At 41.4% G+C, this 23,480-nt stretch overlaps 1 protein-coding gene across 4 annotated transcripts in view; it reads left to right on the forward strand.

Annotated features, from left to right (window-relative positions):
• MRRF (mitochondrial ribosome recycling factor) overlaps window positions 1-22,656 on the forward strand; it is a 78,748-nt gene extending 56,092 nt beyond the window's left edge. For 2 of the 4 annotated variants that reach the window (XM_023730681.1, XM_023730682.1), the window contains exons 6-7: window positions 11,217-11,376; window positions 22,073-22,633. In XM_023730681.1, the coding sequence (XP_023586449.1) occupies window positions 11,217-11,376; window positions 22,073-22,150 (238 nt within the window). In that variant the 3' untranslated portion in view covers window positions 22,151-22,633. Of the gene's footprint in view, window positions 1-11,216; window positions 11,377-22,072 lie in introns of all 4 variants that reach the window. The other 2 variants (XM_023730683.1, XM_004375628.2) reach the window with 2 other exon arrangements.
• The last annotated feature ends 824 nt before the right edge of the window (window positions 22,657-23,480 follow it).

Genomic DNA, 23,480 nt, shown 5'->3' on the forward strand with positions numbered 1-23,480 from the left:
AAGGCATAGAGGTATACAACGCCAGGTATTCAGGGAACAGAAAGAGAAGGAAGATATAGAGAGACAAGAAACTGAGCAATGAAGAAAGACAAAAAGGGAAAAAGAAGAAAAAGAAAAGAAAACAAAAAAGAAAAAGAAAAACAAGAAAGGCCCCCAAGGAAACAAACAAACAAAAAAATACACCAACATAAAAAGAAATGCTCTCAGGGATCCCTCTGCACGTCTGTGGAAGCTGAAGGGGAGTCTCCCTGACACACAGCTCAGCCTGGCCAGAAAGGGCTCCCAACTCAAGAAAAGGAAAAGAAAACAAACAAACAATTCAAAATGAACAAACGAACAAAAGCCCCAGGATCCCACCAGCGTGGCAGCCCAAACCGGGAAGCAGCTCCACACTCGAACGGAGCTCCGCAGACCCTCAGGAAGAAGCAAAGATGGCGCACGGATCCAGGTAGTTGAGCGAACGGAGGGGGAGGTGGCGAGAGGCAAGTAAGAAAGCAAAAGAAGCAGAACGGAAAAAAAAGCAACACTAGCAGCAGCCAACAAATGGCACTCAGAGAGCCAGCTAGTGTGGGCTGGTGTTTCTGGACAAGAGACTGTGTCCCCGGGAAGCAGAGGGGGCCGAGTGGGGGTGAAGAAGGGTAGAGAGTGGGAAAGCGTATATCACAAATTACCGGAGCTCTGCAGCCCCTCAGGAAGAAGCAAAGATGGCGCACGGAGCGAGGTACTTGAGCGAAAGGAAGGGGAAGTGGGGAGAGGCAAGGAAGAAATCAAAAGAAGTGGAAAAAAAGCAACACCAGCAGCCAACAAATGGCACTCAGCCACCCATTCGGGTGTGTGGAATCCAAGCAGCCGCTGTTTCCCGGTCAAGAGACTGTGGCCGCGGGAAGCAGAGGAGGCCGAGTTGGGGTGAAGAATGGTGGGGGGTGGGAAAGCATATATCGCCAATTACCAGTTGTTTTGTCTCCCGCTGGAAGCTCCGTGAGGCTGCTTTCTTGTACCCCCTGTTTGCTGGTCTCCGATAGGAGTCCAAGATGGCAGATCCGCGCTGCATTAGCTGGTAGGGGACCTCTGCACGAATCTCTCCTCACTCTCCGTTCTCTGTCAGTTTTCTCACTCCATTTGGTGCTTGGCTGAGATCTTTATCTCTTCATTTGATGTTTTAGAGTTTCAGGATTGTTGTATTCTCTGTTCAGCTTAGTTTTTCGGATCATTGCTGTGGAGGGACAGCGTGGTGCTTCTGCCTAGAGCGCCATTTTGCCGGAACGCCTATGTTTAACTTTTTGAGGAGCTGCCAAACTATTTTCCGTAGTGACTGTACCATTTTATATTCTTACCAGCAGTGTATGAGGGTTCCAATTTTTCACTTCTTGCCAACACTTCTTTTATTTCTCTTTTCCTTTCCGTTCTTTTCCTTCCCCTCCTTTCTCCTCCGTTGTTTGTTTCTCTCTTTCTTTTTTAAATTATAACCATCCTAGTGAGTGTGAAGTGGTATCTCGTTGTGTTTTTGACTGACACTTCTTTAATGCCTAAATGTTGAGCATCTTTTCAAGTGCTTATTGGCTTTTGTATATCCTCTTTGGAGAACTGTCTCTTCAGACCCTTTGTTAATTTTTAAATTGAGTTGTCTTCTTATTGAGGTGTAAGAGTTCTTTATATATTCTGGAGACTAGATCCTTATCAGATAGATGATTTTCGTCCCTTATTTTTAATTGCAAAAATAATCCACATAAAAAATGCAAATCCTACATAAGTATAAAAAGTTCCTTTACTGTTTCCCCAAGTGTTCTTTCTAGAGGTACCATTGTTTAGTATATATCCTTCCAAATTAAAAAAAAAAATGCAGATAAACTAAACAACTAACCAGTTGCCGTCAAGTTGATTGCTTCCAGAAGCAAATCACCAGGCCTTTCTTCCAAGGAGCCTCTGGGTGGGTTTGAATCGCCAATCTTTTGGTTAGTAGTCAAGCACTTAACTGTTTACACCACTCAGGGACTCCAAAAATGCATATATAAACCTATATATACATATTTAGCTTACATAAATGGGATTAAATGTCTGTAGTACCACAACTTGCTTTTTTGGTTTTGCTTAACAATATCTTGTGTACATCTTTTCATGGTGATTTCATTATTTTGTTATTTGCTGTATAGTAATACCCTTTAGAGATAGGTATAATACAGATGTGGAAACTGGGAATCAGAAAGTTTAAGTAACTTGCCCAAGGTCACAGATTAGGAAGCAGAGGAGCCATTATTCAAACTTGAGTCTGCTAGCTTCCAAAGCCCTTGTTTTTGCCACATTATCACATTGCTCCTTGGGCTGCTGACTAGGAACCTATCTCTGTCGAGTTCTGTGGCCTCCTTGTGATAGCTGCTATATCAGCCTTATGGTTCTTGTTACAGGGGTAGTGTGTACAATTTACACAGTCCAGGAAATACTGCTAATACCTGTTTCTTACACGACCTACACACATACAGACCTCTAGTGATCTTGAAAGGAAAAAAAAAGTCAGACAAGAATGCCTAATGACCTCATTTGGGCTGGGGCAGCCACAAACTGCATTTGAGCAACTGCAGCTGCTTTTCCAGCCCTTTTATTCCCACCGCTTGCCATCATCCTGCTTTCTCAGGGCCATTCATTCTGCAGGCTGATTTCCAATGCACCATTTCTTTCTACCTTCCTGGCCTGGGTGAGCCTCCATGCAGCTTTAGGATACCTGCCTTCTGTTCAGTGTTGCTTCCCACCTGGCCTGTGGCTTTTTAGGAGCACTTCTTGCTATTGCAGCTCCTGAGCAGCTCCCAAATGTGTGGAATGGGGGTTCTCTCCCAGCACAGATGCCCTGATTGAAACACACAAGGAAATGCAATCAGGAATCAAGTGTGGAGCATGAGGTAGCTGAGAATAAAGATGCCATCAACACCTGTGCAAAAACTGCACACAAAAGGATGGGTTCCTCCTCTCTTCTTCATCCTGTGTCATGCACCTATTTATGGTACCTAGCAGTTTGCTGCTGTAGATCAGATCACTATTCCACCATGCTGGGCTATATTTCAGGATGGTGTGTCTGCTCTAGCCAGGCCCTGTCACAGGACAGTCCTTTGAAAACAGATGGCCAGTGTGTCCCCAGAGGGAACTAAAGTTACTGCTGGTGGTAGAAATCCTTCCAAAGTTAATGTATGATTTCCTTTAGGCTAAAAGGACACCTATAGAAGGTCTGCTGTTTTCAAGAGACATTAGTATATGTAAGACAGCCTGGGGTGGTGGCGGTAGGGGGGAAACAGGTGGAGGGTGGGAGAGTGTACCTAGAAGAATAAGAAATCTAATTGGGCTACACTAACAAAATCTTTTCCTTTAGGGCAAGCAGCCCAAAGGCAGTGGGCAGCGCCCTCCAGCAAGCAGTAAGACAGAGGGCATGTGTCTACTGCTGATGGCAGGCTTATGCTTCTACTGGGGAAAGTCTTGCAGAAGCCCAGTGAGAAGGTGGCAAGGTTTTCTCTCAAAGGAGCTGTCAGAAATGTTCTTATGGGCCATTCCCCGCAAGTGCAGCTTCCTTCTCCCTCAGATGGCTCCCCACCTCACCCCCAGCCTGCTGGTCTCTTCTCTTCCTATTCGTTCTCTCTCTGCTCACCATCCACTCAGTAGCCCAAGCTCCAAGTTACTAAATCCTTTTTGCCTGTTTTTTCCCTCACCACTCACATCCTATTGTCCCCAAGTCCTAGAGATTCCGTAGTAAGACTAATAATGCAGCTGCCCTGTATTGAGCTCCTGCTGTGCAGGCACATTGGCAGTGTGCCAACTCCTTGCCACCGATCATTTCATTTAATCCTCACTTCCAGTCTCTTAGGAGTATTCATACTCCCATTTTATACATGAGGAAACTCAGTTTGCAGAAGCTGAATAGCATACTCAGTTCTGAAGCTATTTAGTGGCAGAGCTGGTATTCCAACTTAGGTCTTCCTGGCTCTAAAGCATACTCTTTCTGCCTTTTAAAGCTCCCCCCAAGCAACCAAATACTCTTTTGAAGTTGAATGTCTGACGCATTATAACTGGTTTCTGCTGTAACCACCCAAGCTGAGCATGACTTCTTCAGATATACACCTGGGGTATAGCTTTGTATGTGGGTCCTGTTCCCGTTGAAACAATAGGAAGTATCTTTTCAGTCAGTGGGATTCTCTGCTGTGTGAGTTACCAGTGGGGCATGCCCTCTGCTTATTGTTCATGCAAACATGCTGAAGGAATTTTGCAGGAAGGCCCCCATCCAGGATGTTACTGGAAGACTTGCCTGGTGGAGTTTGTACAAACAAAGTGTGACCCTGCCAGTTCAGCCAAAACTCCTGCCTTATGCTGGGAGGCTCTCTGACCCCAGCGGAAAAGGCTGCTGTCTTCATCACGCAGCCAAGAAGCTATTACAGGGTGGGTCCTGAGCTTCCCATCTGTCTGCTGAGAGGCTCCTGGGCAGACTCTTGCCATGTCCTTAGATCTCTCTGCACAAAATAATACATTTGATCATGTTTCCTCTGCCCTATTCAAAACTCTTCTATGGTGTTCCACGTTGTTCTTAGGAACAATCACTAGAACTCTTCATATGACTTTCAAGGGCTTGCATAGTCTTGCACTTGCCAGTCTCTCCAGCCTCCTTATTTGGGACAGCCTTTCGCCTCTGTGTTCTCTACCTCAGCTACACTGCTTTTTTTCAGTCCCTCAAGACCAATGTCCTCCTTCTTACCTGGAAAAAAAATGCCTTTACTTTTACACATGCTATTCCTTCCAGAGGGAATGATCCTCCCCTATCCCTTTCACTCTTACTCATCTTAAATATCACTTAACTTAAATATCTCCACATTTAGTTTTTGGAGTTCCCATGGAGAGCTTGGTCAGACCCCTTACCCTGCTCATTATTTTCATAGAACTGCATATATCATTGTAGTATTTATTAACAACTGTAACATTGATAAATTGTGCATGTGTTTGTTTAATGCCTACCTCCTTTGCCATGTTCATACAGGACAGAGCGGTTCCTTTTTGTATTTAATGCTATGTCCCTTGCATACGGCTTAGGGACTGGCACATAGTAGATGTGCAGTAAACACTTGAACAAAAGCATAAATTAATTCCTTAGTTGGTTGGTTAATTAATACATACTGATAAGAAGATAATTTCAGGAGTATATGCTGGGAGCATTTGGATTTTAAAATATATGTGAAGATTTAAATTACTAGTCAGGTCTCAAAAACTCATCTTGCTGAAGCATAGGTCACTTGCCAGGTCATTTTCCTTTCCAAAAACCTTCTTGAATAAACTCTTCATTATTTGAAAATTCCTCAGGGGTTGCCAAAACATAAACAACAGCATCAACAGTGGCAGCTTGCATTTTCTGAGTGCTTAGTTTCTCCCAGACTTTGTACTGGCTACTTTCCATGTATTATCTCACTTAATTATCACAGTACTCTGAAAGTTAGGTAGGTGTTGGGTTTTGTTTTTGTTTTTTTAGTTCCTGTTTTCAAATGAGTAGACCAAGGTTCTAAAACCTTGCTTGCTGAAAATGAAGAGGACTTGAAGCACTTACTGATGAAGATCAAAGACTATAGCTTTCGGTATGGATTACACCTTAACATAAAGAAAACAAAAATCATCACAACTGGACCAATAAGCAACATCATGATAAATGGAGAAAAGATTGAAGTTGTCAAGGATTTCTTTTACTTGCATCCACAATCAGTGCGAATGGAAGCAGCAATCAAGAAATCAAACAACCCGTTGCATTAGGCACATCTGTTGCAAAATAGCTCTGTAAAGTGCTGAAAAGCAAAGAAGTCACTTTAAGGACTAAGGTGCGCCTTACCCAAGCCACGGTGTTTTCAGTCACTTAATACACTTGAGAAAGCTGGACAATGAATAAAGAAGCCTGAAGAAGAATTGATGCCTTTGAATTATGGTGTTGGTGAAGAATATTGAATATCCCATGGACTACCAGAAGAGCGTACAAATCTGTCTTGGAAGAAGTAGAGCCAGAATCCTCCTTAGAAGCAAGGATGGCGAGACTTTGTCGCATGTAGTTTGGACATGTTATATGGAGGGGCCAGTCCCTGCAGAAGGAGCCATGCTTGGTGAAGTAGAGGGTCAGTGAAAAAGAGGAAGACTTCAATGAGATGGATCGACAGAGTGGCTGCAGTAATAGGCTCAAGGATAACAGCAATTGTGAGGATGGCACAGTACCAGGTGGTGTTTTATTCTGTTGTACATAGGATCGCTATGAGTTGGAACCAACTTGACAGTACCTAACAACAACAACAACAGACCAAGCCTCAGAGAGTTTAAGTAACTTGCTCAAGGTTATCCAGCCAGTAAGTGGGAGACCCAGAAGTGGAGGGGAGTGGGAGTGGATCTGAGCTGTGTAGCCTGGGATAGAACACCATCCCCTCCCCTGTTCCCTTCTCTTGTATCAACTGGTATAGCTGTCTTTTTATCTGTTTTATAAATGGGGCATCTGCCTTGGTTTTCTTTGAAGCCAGAGTTTTTTTGCTAGAGAAGAATTTGAAAACTCTAGGCCTGCAGAACAAATTTGACTCTGATGCACTCTTTTCATCCTCATCCTCTTCCACCATTACATCTCCCATCATGCTTCTGCCGAAAATGCCCTTTCCTGTCTTCTGCAGCTGACTAGTTGTAATGCATCTCTAAGGCATTTTCCAGATCTCAAGGCAGGATGAGTTGTACTTTCTCTGTGTTCCTCCTATACAAGGTCTGTCCCTGTGTCCTAGCAGTAGTCATACTCTTTCTAAGCAGTGATCAGCAAGTTTGTCTCCACCACTGGAATGAGCCTCTGGAGAAGTTGAACCAGGCCTACCTCCTCTCTGTGGCTCCTCAGACTGGCCCAGGATGTGGCAGGGAGCACAGGGTGTTCAGCCAGTGCTTGATGAGTACAGAGTGGGTGCTCAGAACCAACTGGCTGAGTCTGGAAGCCTAAAATACAAACTCTGTCATATACACACAGCATCACATGAATGTGAAATGGAGACGATCAGGTATATTAATCACTGGTTTGGAAAGGAATTAAAATATTTCCATAATATAGTATGTTTCTTTTCTAAAACAGATGTGCCCTCATTGTTTCATGAGGAAGTAATTAAGTGTGTTCATTAAAACATTCATAAACGCTCTCATTTATTCAAGACTACTATGTGCTGCTCTGTTTATTGGTACTTTACATATGTTATGTCTACTACTCCCAATGACTCTGTAAGGTGTCTTTATTATCTTCATTTTAGAGGTAAGGAAGCTGAGGCTCACAGAGATTAAGTAGTTTCCTCAAGATTAGTCAGCTTCTGAGTGACAGATATGAGAATCAAACAGGTATGTCTGACTGGAAAACCAGTGCCTTTCCGTCATCCTACAGTGCTTCTGATCGTGTGTGTTAGATAACGTTCAGTTCAATACCCCAAACCAATACACATATACCTTTATTCCTCTTATGCTTTCCTGTGCCCGGTATCCCTTCCCACTTCTCTCTTCTATCACCCTCCTCACTGAACCCTCCTCCTCATTTCCTTATAGTATCCTTTTGATCATTGCCTGTGTATTTACAGCCTGAAACTAATATTTTTGTCAGTGTCAATAATAATTGGACATTATTATATATGGATACTTTTGGGTGTTTGTATAGTAAAGTCATATTAGTAAATACAAAGTAATACATTTTATTAAGGCCAAATTACACGTATTATGATTTTGTTTTCTTTATACAGCCTTTTGCTCTAAGATTTTTTTTGAGTCTCGGTTTATATTTAAAATGTACAAGCAGTCCCCAGATTACAAACGTCCGACTTACGTACAACCCTTAGTTGCAAACCAACCCCCCCGTAAAGCCTGTTACATTAAAAATTGGAGGTACACACAAGGGTTCGTAATAACAAATGGGTGTTACTTTGCATCATACATTAAAACATTATTATATTATTACATTAAAGATGTTTTAGTGTATCTAGAAGTGTTTCTTTAATGCTTTTTAAGCATAGAAAAGTACACTATATACTAAGGCAAACATTTGACTAACTTACATTAGACACAAACTGTACCTAACTGTTCTGACTTACATATAAAATTGACTTAAAGACAGATGTGGGAACTGAACTCTTTCATAATCTGGGGACTGCCTGTATGGTTTATTCCTTCCATTTAAAATATAACAATGTAGTGAAAAGGAAGTTGATTAGATAAATTTTTTTCTTTTATTAAAGGTTGTCTAAACAGTAGGATACCTATTTCAAACTATATATGAAATACAAGATTGAAATACTTTAGTAGGGTCTTTTTAGAGAAGTTTAAGAGGTTTCTGACAGACTTAGAGTCATTTTATTTTCTGCTCCTCCTAGTATTTCAGCAGGATTAAGTTTTTTGAATCAGTGGATCAAGTTTTAATTTTCCTGTTCCTTCCTTACACTGACATATGCTTTGGCAGAACAAAAAAGAGACCTAAACATGTCAGCATGATTTTTGTTCAATGAATTAAAAACCATAAAAGTAACAAGATCTGATCCAAATCCCTAAACTCCTGACATGGTGGTTTTGTCCTTTTCAGTCCCAAGATTCATATTACTGCCTTTAAAAAGCTTTCTGCCTGGAAGCAGAAGTAATGGCAGCAGTGCATGATTTATTGAAATAGATTACAAGGGGTAGACAGCATGGAGTAGTGAAAAGAATACAGGCCAGAAATATCTGGGTTTGTATCCCTGTGCTGCTACTCAAGCCTGTGGGCAAGTCACTTAACGTCTGTGAGCCTCAATTTTCTCATGGAAAATAGGGGTATTAGAATCTAGTTTGAAGAGTTGCTTGTGAGGATCTATGAGGTAGCATACTTAAAGTTCCCACTTTAAATAAAAAAGCCAAACCTGTTGCCTTTGAGTCAGTTTTGACTGATGGAGACCCCATGTTTTACAGAGTAGAACTGCCCCATAGAGTTTTCTTGGCTATAATTGTTATAGCAGATCACCAGGCCTTTCTTCTGCAACACTGTTGGATGGGTTCGAACTGCCAGCCTTCAGATTAGTAGTCAAGTGCGCTACCCAGTGACCTTACCTACCTTACATCGAGGGGCTGATAATGGTAGTAATCAGTATCATTTTTATTTTGAGAGTATCTTCAAATAGCTGAATCCAGAAAGATTTATTTATAACACAGCTGTCCACTTTGTCTTCAGAGCTTATCCTTTTTTAAAACTAAAAAAAAATTTTTTTCATTCTATCAGGGAGAAATATTAGATAGATGCCGCTGAATCTTTAATACAACACTGAACACGTACCCAGAACTTGGAATTGTCCTTAGGCAGCAAGAACCAAGGAGATTTGAGGGTCAGGAAGCATACACCAGTGATGTCCATTTCAGAACCCAAGGGGCAGAGGAATTTTGTCATGCTAAGATCAATGGTTTTTGAGACAGGGTTTGACTTTATATAAGATACTGGACTTCTTTGGGCCTCATTTTTTCTGTAAAATGGGGTTCATGATCTTATAAGACCCTCCATGATAAGGCTTCCAGCCTCTTTTCTTATCACTCTCTTCATTGTTATCTGTGCGCCACCTTATTTTTCAAATGAAATGTGGTGTCTTTGCAGCTTAAGCCTTTGTACATGCTCTTTCCTTTGCCTGCACATACCCCCCCGCCGATTGGCAATTTGCCAATTGAAAAATGACAACTTGCACTCATTCTTCAGATGCTAGTTTGGTGTATTAGTCAGGATAGGATGGGCTGTGTTGCAGTAACAAACAACCCCAAAATCTCAGTGGTTTACAACAACAAAAGTTTATTTCTTGCTCATGATGCATAATGGGTGCTGTTCATCATAGTCATTCTAGGACTCAAGCTGATAGAAGCTTCATCTCAGCTTGTACTGAGGCCACGGGAAGCAAATGTAGTGGAGTATACACTGGCTTTTAAAGCTTTTGCCCTGAAGTGACACCCATCATTTTGCTCACATTTTACATCCACATCTAACTTCAAAGGGGATGGAGAAGTACATTCCTGCTATGTGCCTGAATAAGAACCAGAATACTAGTGGACAGACCTAATGACTACCACATTTAGATAGCATTTCTTCAAGGAAGTCTTCCCTTACTGCCCCTTCCCCAAACTCGGAATCAAGTGCCCTTCTTCTGTGTTTCTGTGGCACCTTTTACTTCCTCAGTTTCCTTGCGATAGCACTTCTTACACTCTCTTGCAGCTGTTTCTTTACTTGTCACTCTCCCCAGCTCAGATCCCTAAGAGCAGGACAAAAGCCTGTCGTGCTCATTGAGTACCCTCAGTGTCCAACACTAGTTTTGACATGTAGTACCTACTCAATTTGCAAATGATGAAGAAGGGAAGGCAGAGCAAATATGCCAGGCTACTTTGCTAGGTTGTTGTGATTAAATGTAAAATAGGAATGATAATAACTGCCTCATAGGGTTGTTGCAAGGATCAACATACAAAGTGCCTATCTGAGTATTTGGTTTATGGTAGGCCCTCAATGTGCTCATTGTTGTTATTATGATAAGAATGTTAATTGTAAACATAACTGCCATTTATTAAGCATTTACAGTGTGCCAAACACCATGATGGATACTTTATGGAAGTTAACTGGTGCATTGGTTCTGACATGTGATATTGGGATTCGTGTAGTATCTTGGCTTTTGAGGTGATTCACCAGTAATTTGTGGTGATAATCCTTAAGATTCTGAAGGTTGTTAATTACTTGTTTTGTGTGATTTAGAGATGATGCTATTTCTATAGCATAACTCATTTGCATTGCTTTCTTTAGTGGGAGAGAAAGGGGTGGAGTCATAGCTAATAATTGCCTTCTTTTGTTGACCACTTAAAATGTGCCAGAATCATTGAAAAGCAATTTATGTGCATCATCTCATTTAATCCTCACACCACCCACACTAAGACAGATACTGATAAAATCCTCGTTATACAGATGGTAACCCTGAGGCCTGGAGAGAGTCAGTTATGCAGCTAGTAAGTGGCATAGCCAGAATTTGACCCCATGCCTCCCTGTCTCATACTTTTAAGCAATACTTTTACTGGTTCTCCTCAGCTGACTCACAGGAACTGTACTTGACCCTGAGTATGCCCACGGTCACTTGTCAAGAATGCTGAGTTAGCAGACAGTGATGTTAAATTCCTTGCAGCAGTTAGTGTATAGGATGATTTTACTGAATGTTCTTTTTGTCTTTTATTAGAGTAACGAGGGAGCACAGGGAGATGCTGGTGAAACTGGCCAAACAGAACACCAACAAGGCCAAAGACTCCTTAAGGAAGATTCGTACCAACGCAATGAATAAGCTGAAGAAATCAAAGGACAAGACTTCGGAGGACACCCTTAGACTCATAGAGAAGCAGGTACTATTGCCAACAGATGGAGTATTGGTTTATGTATCTGACCTGGTGGATTGTTTGTACATGTCTGAGTGAGAAAAATTAAAACAGAATACCTGTTTCTTTCATTGACATGATCAGCGTGGACTGAGTCCCTGCTCTGGGCCTAGCCCTGTGCTGGACCAGGAAGATAAGATGCTATTTAACTTTTACTATGTGCCAGGCTCTGTGGTGAACACTTTACATTATTTCATTTATCCTTGTTAGTACAAAGCTATGAGGTAAGTAGTGAGGAAACTGAGGCTCAAAGTAACTTGCCCTAAGTAACACGGCTGGTAAATGATAGAAATGAGGCCCAAACACAGGCAGACTGATTTCAGAGCCTACACTCTATGCCTTCCAGTCTGTCATTGGTTTTCTGGGTACTGAGGAGTGAGCACTTAATAATGTTCTTAGTGTGCCGAGTAGTGGCACTTGAACAAGTCTTAAAGGAAGTTCACCTACTCCTCACTTATTGACTATCTCATTATATGACGTTTCACATTTACCACAATAGTAAGAAATCTGTTATCCAACTATTTTGTGCACTAACGACATATGTCTGGCAGTAACCAACACCGAGTTGTGAGGCAAGAGTAACTCTGGCTGCAGTGGCATCACTAGGGTTGGTGTCACCCAGTGTGGTAACTCATGGTGTCACACACACACACACACCCCCCTCATGGGTCTCCTCCTATACCAGCCCCAGCCTGCACAGGAGAAGCACCCTGGGCTCCTGGGACTTACCTTCTGGTGGGGGGTGCAGGTGCCCAGCTCCCAGTGGCTCATGGCGGCTCCCAGCTCCAGGCAGTGCCGAGCGGCGGATCAAGCCAGGAGGGCTGGCAGCCCATCTGGGAATGACCCCTGGCTCAGTGCTCCCATGCAGTCCCACCCCGAGCCTGCACCTACTGCGCTTAGGTCCTTCCAGTGCAGCTGACCCATCCGACTCCACATAGCTGTGCTCTGGCACCAGCCCCTCTGTGCTCCAGCTAGCTCCTGACCCAGCCTGCTGGAGAGTGGAGGGAGGAGGAGACCAGAGGGAATAGAAGGAAGGAGGGAGAGGGGCTGGGGAGAAATTGAGAGTAAGGGGAGAGAAGGAGGGGGACAGGAGTGAAAAGGAGGAAGGGGTTGGAGCAGACCTGTATAACGCCAATTTTCGCATAATGGCCTGGTCTCTGGAACCTAACCATGTCAGTAAGTGAGGAATGGGTGTGCTACAGAAAATAATGAGAGACAGGGGGCAAAGGTGGAACAGCATGTGCAAAGGCATGCTGATGTAAAAAGAACATTGTTCAGTTTGATCATTGTGGCTGGAACCTAGGATGAGACTAGGGAGTGGACAGAGAACACAGAATAGCCAGGTCATAGAAGGTCTTGAATACCAGGTTGAGGAGTTAGAACTTTGAAATGTCCAGAGGTTCCCACAATGGCTGTGCATCTGTATCAGTCACCCCTAATAATGCTGCATAACAAACTACCCCAAAACTCAATCATTTGTAACAGTAAGGCATTACATGGGTCAGCTGGGGTTTAGCTGTTCTAGGCTGGGCTTACTGGGTTTGGCTGCAGATCTTGGATTGGGTTCAAGTCTGCTGTACATATCTCTCAATATTCCAGAGTCAGCAAGCTTTCCAGGGCATCTTTTCATGGCAATAGCAGATGCCAAGAGAGTAAACCCAACCACTCAAGCACATTTTTAAGTGCCTGCTTGTGTCATAGCTGTTAACATCCCATTGGCCAAACCAAGTCATGTTGATCAAGCCCAGTATCACCGAGACAGGGAAGTATATGTTCATGGAGGTCTAGGGGAGGGAATGAATATGTACTGAACAATAATCCAGCACAGTGTTATGATCACCTGAGGAGCTTATAGAAATATTTGAGGTCCTATTCCCAGAGATTGAGTCACTGAATCCAGGATGGGGCCCAAGAATCTATATTTTTAAAAGGCTCCCTAGCTGATTCTGATACAGTAACTCCCTTGAAAGATTTTTCCAGAGGAGTGAGAGATCAGACCTGTGTTTATGAAAGATGACTGTGATGGCCAGGGTAGAAAACAGATTGCAGGGGGCAAGACTGGAGGCAAAGAGCCCAGGGAAGCTGTTGCAGAAGTCCAACCAGGAAATGATTATCTCAGCCTGAGCACTACAGTGGGAATTAAGACAGGAGGATGGATTTACCAGTATTTGTACATGTGTGTTGTGTGCTGTCAGTCGATTTTCAACTCTTAGCGTTTGACAGAGTAAAACTGCCCCATAGGGTTTTCTAGGCTGTAATCTTTACTGAAGCAGATTGCCAGGTCTTTCTCTCGCAGAACCACTGGGTGGGTTTGAACTGCTAACCTTTGATTAACAGCCGAGTGCTTAACCATTGTGTCACCAGGGCTCCTGCTTAATAGAATTTGTAATGTTTAGCACAATGTAGAGGACTTGCCCAAAGCTCTCAGCATTATTTTGGAAAGATCGAATGGCGGTGTGGGCAGGAAGGGGAATGAGAAGGAAGAAGTGGAAGGCAAGGAGCAGTGTTAGGGGGAACACCCGGAGGAGACTGTAGTTGACTAGCTGCTCCCCTTCTCCTGACCGGCACAATCACCTAGGGGAGAATTTTAGATAGCTTCCTGGGCCCTGCTCCTGCATTTTGTGATTCAGTAGGTCTGCCCAGGAATGTGTATTTTTAAAAAGCTCTCCAGATGATTCTTTAAAAGCAGACATGGAAGGTAATGACCCAGAAACTTCACAGTTTACACCTGAGTTAGAAAGAGGTTGTTCTGTATTTGATTCCCAGTGTACTGTGACCTTGGGAAAGTTACTTGACTCCTTAGAGTCTGTTCTTCTGTAAAAAGGAGTTGATAATTCCTACCTTGAAGGGTTACCCTGCAGATGCTAGAAAGTACCCTTAGAGTGCCTGGCACCTAGATTCTCAAAGCTCCTTTCTTGTCTTCTTTCTGCTCTCTACCTTCCCTGTATTATCTAAAAGAAGAGGTTCATAGACTATGCTGACCTTTTCTGAGCCCCACCTGGGCCAGCTCCTTTTTTGCCTCCCAGGATATTCCATCTCTGCAGTTGCCACTTTGCCTTTGCCTTGCTTCTGGATGGTAAGCCTGTGGACCTCCAGGGCCTGCCAGAGTCTTCATTCAACAAGGTAGGCTGTCTGCCTCAGGGACCAGAGCCCACTGATCCTTGAAAGAGGAAGAATGATCAGATAAGCCAGAGGACCCCTGCATAAACTGCCTTCTTGATAAAACTCTTGAAAAGACCTTGCTGGATGCCTTCACTCCTTAGCACTGGCTTTTCACCATCCTCTTCAGATTAGGTTTTTTTTCTTTAATGCTTCTTACTGTTTATTATTATTTTTCAAAATGAAAATAGCTTTATTATTTTTTCTGATATGAAGCTAATACATGTCTATTGTAAATTTTTTTAAAAATGAATAAACTACTAACTGCTTGAAATCTCACCACCCAGAGGTAACCACTATTAAAATTTTAGTACACAACCTTCCAGTTATCTGTCTATGCATATATGTAATATTAGAAAAGAAAAATTATACTATCATATTACATGATATTCCATGGATATCTTTCCAGTGCAATAATCTTTATTATTTAAAATATTATTGTTTAAATGTTAGTTCTTACTATTATTGTTAATAACTTTATTTACAGTCATCCACTTAAGAGTTTGAGTAAGAAAATTTTCAAGAGACAGCCTAGTATACACTTGATTTTTTTTGTTTTTTTTTTTTATTTTTCTCCAATAGAAGACACCGATCTGAGTTTCTAGGGTTTTTTTTTTTTTTTTTTTCTTTTAAATAAGGCAGCGGCTGATTGTTGCTTCATCAAACAGTTTTTAAAAATTTATTTTTTTACTTTGTTCCTGATTATCAAAGTAATATAAACTCATTGTAGGAAATTTGGGAGAGTACAGAAGAGTGTTTTTTTTTTGAACGGGGAAAATTCACCACATAATCGCACATCCCAGAAGCAGCAACTCTTAACATTTTGTAATATTTCTTCCTCCTTTTGTTATTTTTTAACTACATAGATTTTAACATGGTTCAGAACATACAGTTTATATACAATTTTGTATCCAGCTTTTCATTTTCTGTTTAGCATTAAAACCATTAGCATTTTCTTGTGTCTTTAAAAACTCTTTGTAAACAACCATTCCTAACGGCTGCAAAATAGTCTGTTTTGTGGTTATATTATAATTTACTTTCATAAGCCCTCTTGTTGGACATTTAGTTTGTTTAAATTTTTTTGTTATTATAAACAAGGTTGCAGTGAATATCTTTGTACATAAATCTTTGTTGATATGATTTCCTTAGGTTAGTGTCCCAAGTGTGGAGTTATTGCACAGAGAGAATGCATATTTTTAAGGCACTTGGTATTACTGCCTAAATCACTTGCAGGGTTTATAGAATATGTGTACTTTTAAAAAACATTGCCTTTCCTAACTAATATTTGTGCCAGGAATTTTTAATGCGAGCTTAAAATGTTGCTTATCTTGGAAGTATTGCTTTTACTTACACATTCCACAGAAAAGTTTAATTTATTCTTTGTGTAAATCCATACAACAAGAGGAAAATATGCCAGTATATACCAAAAGCCATACATTTCTCATTCACCGACTTAGGAATTTATTCAAAAGAAATTGCCAAGAAATCTTTTTTACAGGGATGTTTGTTGATGTATTATTTTTAATAATAGAAAACTGGAAACTAAATTTTTAATGACCGGAAAATAAATTGTTTTATATCCAGTCAGTGGAATTTGTATATATAGACAGTTATGAAAATATTTTACAGACATCATAAAATTATTTTTATATTTTAAAAGGTAGGTTACAAAACAGTATTATAATATGATTCCATTTTTAGAAAGAAAATGTATGTGTACATAAAAGGATTGGTAGCTTATGCACATCAAAATATTAACGGTGGTCATTCCAGGTGATGGGATTATGAGCAATTTTAATCTTATTTTTTGTAGTTTTCTTTTTTTTAAATTTTCCAAAATTATTTTGGGTTCAGATATTTTAAAGCTGTATTATAAAAAGGTTTCATCTTTGGTGTGTAAGATTGTAGGTTCCATCCCTGTAGTCATGTCTGACCTCCTCCCCTCTCACCACCCCGAAAATGCCCAACCCCCAGTCCAGGGCAGCTTTGCTGAAGAAGGACCAGGGTCTTCCGCCCAAGATTCTGACATCTGCCAGCCTGCTGTCTCACCTTAACTTTATTTTGCCATACACGGGCCTGCTGAACATTAAAGCACTTGGCAGAAACCACTGGTAACTCTGGCCAAGATCCTTTCGTTGCCGCCTCTCTGAGAAACAAGAGTGCTCTGAAATGAGGGAAGCGGGACGCTAGTGGGGCTGAGGGAGGGAAAGGGCTTTCGGCAGACTAGGCAGGGAGGCTAGGCTGGGTAAGGCATTGGGTGGGAGCGGCACCCAGTGGCATCACGGCTGTTCTGAGCCAGGCTTCAGAAAGGATGACTTGTACCCAGACCTGCCCTGGAAGTGTACTATGTGCTCCTGCAATCCCCCTTCTGTGCCCCTGCCTTCATTTTTCTGAACTTGTAAGGAGCAAATGTGATGATGATGATGATGATGACAATGATGATAATGTTGATGGTTATGTTATAATCTTTTTCTTTCTAAATTTTATTGCATTTAGGTGAAAGTTTACAGCGCAAATTAGTTTCTCATTCAAAAATTTATGCACAAATTGTTTTGTGACTTTGGTTGCAATCCCTGCAATGTGTCAGCACTTTCCCCCTTTCCCTTTCCACCCTGGGTTCTCTGTGTCTATTCGTACACTTTTCTTGTCCCTTCCTCCCTTCTCGTCTTTGCTTTTGAGCAGGTGTTGCCTCTTTGGTCTCGTATACTTGATTAAACTAAGAAACACATTCCTCACATGTGTTATTGTTTGCTTTATAGGCCTGTCTAATCTTTGGCTGAAAGGTGGACTTCAGGAGTGGCTTCAGTTCTGAGTTAGCAGGGTATCCGGGGGGCATAGTCTTGGTAGTTCTTCAGTGTCTGTCAGACCAGTAAGACTGGTCTTTTTTTATTAATTTAAATTTTGTTCTACATTTTTCTCCCACTCTGTCTGGGACCCTCTATTGTGATCCCTGTCAGAGTAGTCAGTGGTGGTAGCCAGGCACCATCCAGTTCTTCTGGGCTCAGGCTGGTAGAGGCTGTGGTTCATGTGGTCCATCAACTCTTTGGACTAATATTTTCCTTGTGTCTTTGGTTTTCTTCATTCTCCTTTGCTCCGAACGAGATGGGACCAATAGATGTAGTTTAGATGGCCACCTGCAAGCTTTTAAGACCCTAGACGCTACTCACCAAAGTAGGATGTAGAACATTTTCTTTATGAACTATATTATGCCAGTTAACCTAGACATACCCTGAGACCATGGTCCTCAGCCCTTAGCCCCAGTAACTCGGTCCCTCAAGGTGTTTGGATGTGTCTAGAAGCTTCCATGACTTTGCCTTGGTTAAGTTGTGCTGACTTCCCCTATATTGTGTGTTATCTTCCCTTCATCGAAGTTACAACTTGTCTACTATGTAGTTAGTGATTTTCTCTCTCCACCCCTCCCCTCCCTTGTAACCATCAAAGATTGTTTTTTTCTGTGTGTAAACCTTTTCTTGGGTTTTTATAATAGGGATCTCATATAATATTTGTCCTTTCCTGATTGACTTATTTCACTCAGCATAATGCCCTCCAGATTCATCCATGTTGTGAGATGTTTCACAAATTCATCATTGTTCTTTATTGTTGCATAGTATTTCATTGTGTGTACGTACCATAATTTATTTATCCATTCACCTGTTGATGGGAACTTAGGTTGTTTCCATCTTTTGCTATTGTGAATAATGCTGCTGTGAACCCGGGTGTACGTATGTCTATTTGTGTGACGGCTCTTGTCTAGGATATTCCTAGGAGTGGGATTGCTGGATCGTATGGTATTTCTATTTCTAGCTTTTTAAGGAAGCGTCATATCGTTTTCCATAGTGGTTGTACCATTTTACGTTCCCACCACCAGTGCATGAGAGTTCCAATCTCCCTGCAATGTCTCCAACATTTGTTAATTTCTGTTTTTTTTTTTTGATTAGTGCCAGCAATGTCAGGGTGAGATGGTATCTCATTATAGTTTTGATTTGCATTTCTCTAATGGCTAATGATCGTGAGCATTTCCTCATGTGTCTGTTGGCTGCCTGAATGTCTTCTTTGGTGAAGTGTTCATTTCCTTTGCCCAGTTTTAAATTGGATTATTTGTCTTTTTGTTAGTGAGGTGTTGAAGTATTCTAAAGATTTTTTTCCCAGTCTGTAGGTTCTCTTTTCACTCTTTTGGTGAAGTCTTTTGATGAACATAGTGTTTAATTTTTAGGAGCTGGCAGTTATCTAGTTTATCTTCTGGTGTTTGTGCATTGTTAGTTATGGTTTGTATTGTATTTATGCCATGTATTAGGGCCCCTAGCATTGTCCCTGTTTTTTCTTCCATGATCTTTATTGTTTTAGGTTTTATGTAAGTTACAATCTTTATGAGGCAGCGTATTATAATGGTATGAGCTCTTGCTTTGGAGTCAGACAGACCTGGATTCACTTCTCATCTGTTAAGGTCAGCAGATTGCTTCACCTTTCTGACCTTCTGTTTCTTCATCCATAAAATGGGAGCATTAGTGCCTGTCTCACAGGAGTGGTATAAGGATCAAATGATACAACATACTTAAAGATGGCTAGTATGGTTGCTGGTGCTCAGTAATTGTTTGCTCTCTCTGTCCATCTCACTCCTCTCCCAACCTTGTGACTGAATATGAGGCTGGGATTGACTGCTTTAGTCACCCTAACACAGCCTGCCTAGAATAAGGAGGGACTAGCCCAGGTGCTGTGGTCCCCCCAAGGGAGTAGGTGCACCAAACTGGCAGTCAGGAGTGGGTTAGTTCTTCACCCAGCCATGTCACTGACTTCTTTGTGATCTTGGGGGGATCAGTTAATCATCATTGCCTTGGTTTACTCCTCTGTAAAACGGGGATAATACCTGCCCCACTTGCCTTATAGAGGTTATATGAGGTTGTTGGGTTTAAGTGAAGTAACAGAGGACAAAACACTTTTACACAGCATGAAATATTATGCAGCTGTCATGCAAAATAATTAATATTCATAATATATTAAAAAGAGATAATGATAGTATTTCATATGTTGTGAGGATTATGCGAGATAATGCACGTAAAGTTTAGCGCAGTGTCTGGCAAGTATTAAGTGCTCAGTAAGTGGGAGCTCTTGTTGTTGCTGTTAATCATCATTTTAAGTCTGATAAAGATGGAAAAGAAAGTTAGTAAATATTTTCATTCATTGATTAATTTCAAAAAAAGTCAGGAAGTGATAGTAAAAATCATGGTAACACAAACAGCATTTGCACAGCAAATGACCAGTTTAAAAAGCGCTTGCATATTCATGATTTTGTTTAACCCTCACAACTACTCCCTGAGGAAGGGACTAGCATCTCCACTGGATAGATGAGGAAACTGAGACTCATAGTGGGGAAGTGACTTGCACAGTGTCTCCCTACTGAGAATCCAACTCAGCACCTCTGCCATCAAATTGTTACCCTAGATGTTCTCGCCCCCGTTCCCATCCCTGTCCCCAAACTGCCCTCCAACCCATTTTCTCCAGAGGAGGCTTGCAGCCCTCGTTCCTGGCTGGTCCAGGCTGCTGGCCTGCAGGTGCTGGAGTGCTGCGGGCACCACGCCCCTCGTAAGGCAGCTGCAGAGGCAGAATCATCTCAAGGGTTTGCATGGCTGAGTGAGGAAGGCCCAAAGAGCCATTCTGAGCCCAGCCACTTTTCCAGAGTGCCCTTTTCCAGAGTGCCTTCATCAGCCCTGCAGCTTTGCTTTCCCAGCTAAAACATATGTAGCTGTTGCTATGGCGAGAGCCTGACTGCTGCAGCTGCTGTGAGTACTTTTTCGTTTCTGCCATTTCCAGTGCATTTTCAGTTCCCAGTTCCAGCCAAGGCCTGTGGTCTGCAAATAAACATGTCAAACAGCCGCTGTGGTGCTGAGTACAGAGATCCTGGGCACCACGCTGCCCGTTCACAGCTTCCTGTCTCAACCTTCCTGCCTTAGGTACCATTTAGATGTGGGAGGGAGGCTGTAGCAGTTACTAAATCGTATTGTGTTTTGTTTTTTATTCTTAGAGGGTATACATGTTTATTGCAGAAAATCTGGAAAAGAAAAACTTGAATAGTTACCCATTTTGTAAATGTTTCCCAAGCACTTGCTATGTAGTAGGTCTTACGCTGGGTGTGACAGACAAAAGACATGAGTAATATATTATTACCTATATTCCCATTAGTAAAAGATAACCACTATTAATTTTTTGATGAGTTTATTTCTAGTTTTTTTAAATATGCACATGTATTTTTAATGTATTTTAAGATCATTTCTACTATAATTTTGTATCCTGCTTTTTCTTTAATTTGCATGATAACATGATCATCTTAAAAATATTATAAATAGTATCTTGAAACGTTATTAAAACAATCTTTTCTTCTTGGTTAAAAAAGCAATCCATGCTTGTTATAAAACATTCAAACAATTCAAAAGTATATAATGAACTGATTTCATATTTATACCCCTACCCCCAAGAAAGAGCTAATCTTAACCATTTTTAATGGCTGTATATATTCAACTACTTCCTCATTATATAATTTTAGATTTTTTGATGTTTTATTACCATAAATAAAGCTGGGATAAGTATCTTTGTATATAGAACTTAAGTTTTTCAGATCTCGTTTATGTGGTAATTTCCCAGTTGAGAGATTTTGGAGTTAAATGGTATGAACTCTTACATCAACTTGAATTCCTATCAATGATGTATGAGCTTATCCATTTCACCATAGCTTGCTGGCATAGAATATTGTAATTAAAACCCACAAGATCAAATTTTGTTAACTATGATAATTGAATTGTATCTTGTTTTAATTTGCATTTCTTCAGTGTCTGTTGAATTTTCCGTGTTTGTTAGCCAGATGTATTTCATCGTTTTTTTTAAGACCTTTTTTTTTTTGGCTTAGCTGTTAGAATCTTAATACTTTTTCTCATCTATTGGTATGAGAGCTTTATATAATAGTGTCTGAGGTGTAGGAAATTCTAGGACCTCATTAAGGGAAAGATAAGGCTGGCTTCTCTGTATTAATAATAATAGTTAAGAATTTTAAGCTGTGGAGTCAAACTATCCAAGTTTAAATTTTGTTACTAATACTTTCTAGCTGTGTATCCTTGAACAAGTGATCTGACTACCTCAGTTTCCTCATCTGCAAGATTGGGATAATAGTATATATTAATGAGATGGTTGTTAGGAATCAGAGTGTATATATAAAGTTTTTAGTAAAATGCCTGCTAGGACTTGATTACTGTACTTTTCTGCAAGTAATGCATGCGTTATACGTTTTTTGCCAAGCGCGCAACCCCCTCCTTGCTATTTTTGTAAGCAAACTATGCCATGCGTTATATGTGTGGGTGTGTTATTTATGTGGGCGCATATTTGCGAAAAAATACGGTAATGTGAGCTTTTGTCACTATTGGTATTTCCCAAATAAGCTGTTCATAGTTCTGGAATATTTGTCCCCCACCCTTTTCCACTCCCAGTTATTACACTGCCTCATTTTGTGTTTCTGCAGATCAGCCAAATGGCCGATGACACAGTTGCAGAGCTGGACAGGCATCTGGCAGTGAAGACCAAAGAACTCCTTGGATGAAAGTCCACAGGGGCCAGCAACACTCCAGAGCCCAGTTTCTGGTGGATCCCACGGGTGGCAAATTGGGAACTCTCTACCAGTCCTTGTGAAGCCCAGCCTTCCAGTGGGACACACAGACTTGCTCACTCTCTTCCTCCTAACCCCTGCCTACCCCATTCTGCTGTGGGCCTGCTATCATGGGTGACCCTCAGAGAATACTGGCTGCTGGCTGAGGGTGTTTACTTGGGGTATTTGCCTTGACTGTAATATTGCCAAGGGACTAGGACTATTGGCAGAGTTAGCACCTCCTGCTCCTTGTCTCAGAAGCCTCCTTTTCAAACAGGCAGTCAGGTCCTGTCTCCAGTTTGAACTCTGCTTGGGCTCATGTGGGCCTTCACTTGTGACTGGACACCTTTGCTGGAGGCCCATTTTCACTGAACTGTAAACTCCAAATAAATTGGAAAGAATAAAAATCACAAAGGAAAGGATGGAGTTGGTCTGGATTGATGATCTCTAAGGATCTGCATATAAAGCAACCATGGCAGTACTTTTCTTTGCCTCTGGGTCATCTTACATGCTGTTTCCTTTACCTGGAACATTCTTCCATTCCTCCTCACTTGACTGGTCCAGTTTATCCTTTAGGTCTCAGCTTGGATATCACTACCGCTGGGAAGTCTTCGGTCTCATGCTAACCTAGGACCCCTGTTTTTAGCTTTCATAGCACCTTCTGCTGTTTTTATCTGAACACTAATGGTTCTTTTTGATAATTTGTCTTATGTATCCTCAGTATCCCCAGAACTTGGCATAGTGCCTGGAACACAGTAGGTGCTCAAATATTTGTATTGTGATTGAATGGCACATAGTAGGTACTCAACAAATGCTGGCCTCTTTTCCTTTCTTTCATTTTCTCCTCTTGCCCTTGCCCTCAACATTTACTTAAAATGAAATGCCTTTCCCCCATGGCCTGCCTGTTGCTGACAAGTGGTTTGCTGTGGCTCATCTTTGGGTACTGGGTTAAATAGTCCCCCCTCCCCCAGTATTTTCTCATTAATTCATTCATAGTGTAGCCACCAGGAGCCAGACACAGTTCTAGGCATTATTTTTAATCTTTACAGTAAACTTGAAAGACATATATTGTCTCCATTTTACAAATAGGAAAACCAAGTTTTGACAATATTAGGTAACTTGCCCAAAGTATGAAAACCTAGCAAGTGGTAGAAGGTTTAATTGTCTGTAATCCATTAAACAACTGTGCAAGGTAAGAATTGTCAGTCTCATTTTACAGAGAAGGGAGAACTCAGAGAGGTGAAGTTTCTTGTCCAGGATTACATAGCTAGCAAGTGGCAGAGCT

This window comes from Trichechus manatus, unplaced genomic scaffold (assembly GCF_000243295.1).
Source record: "Trichechus manatus latirostris isolate Lorelei unplaced genomic scaffold, TriManLat1.0 scaffold00038, whole genome shotgun sequence".
In the NCBI taxonomy this organism is placed as follows: domain Eukaryota; kingdom Metazoa; phylum Chordata; class Mammalia; order Sirenia; family Trichechidae; genus Trichechus; species Trichechus manatus.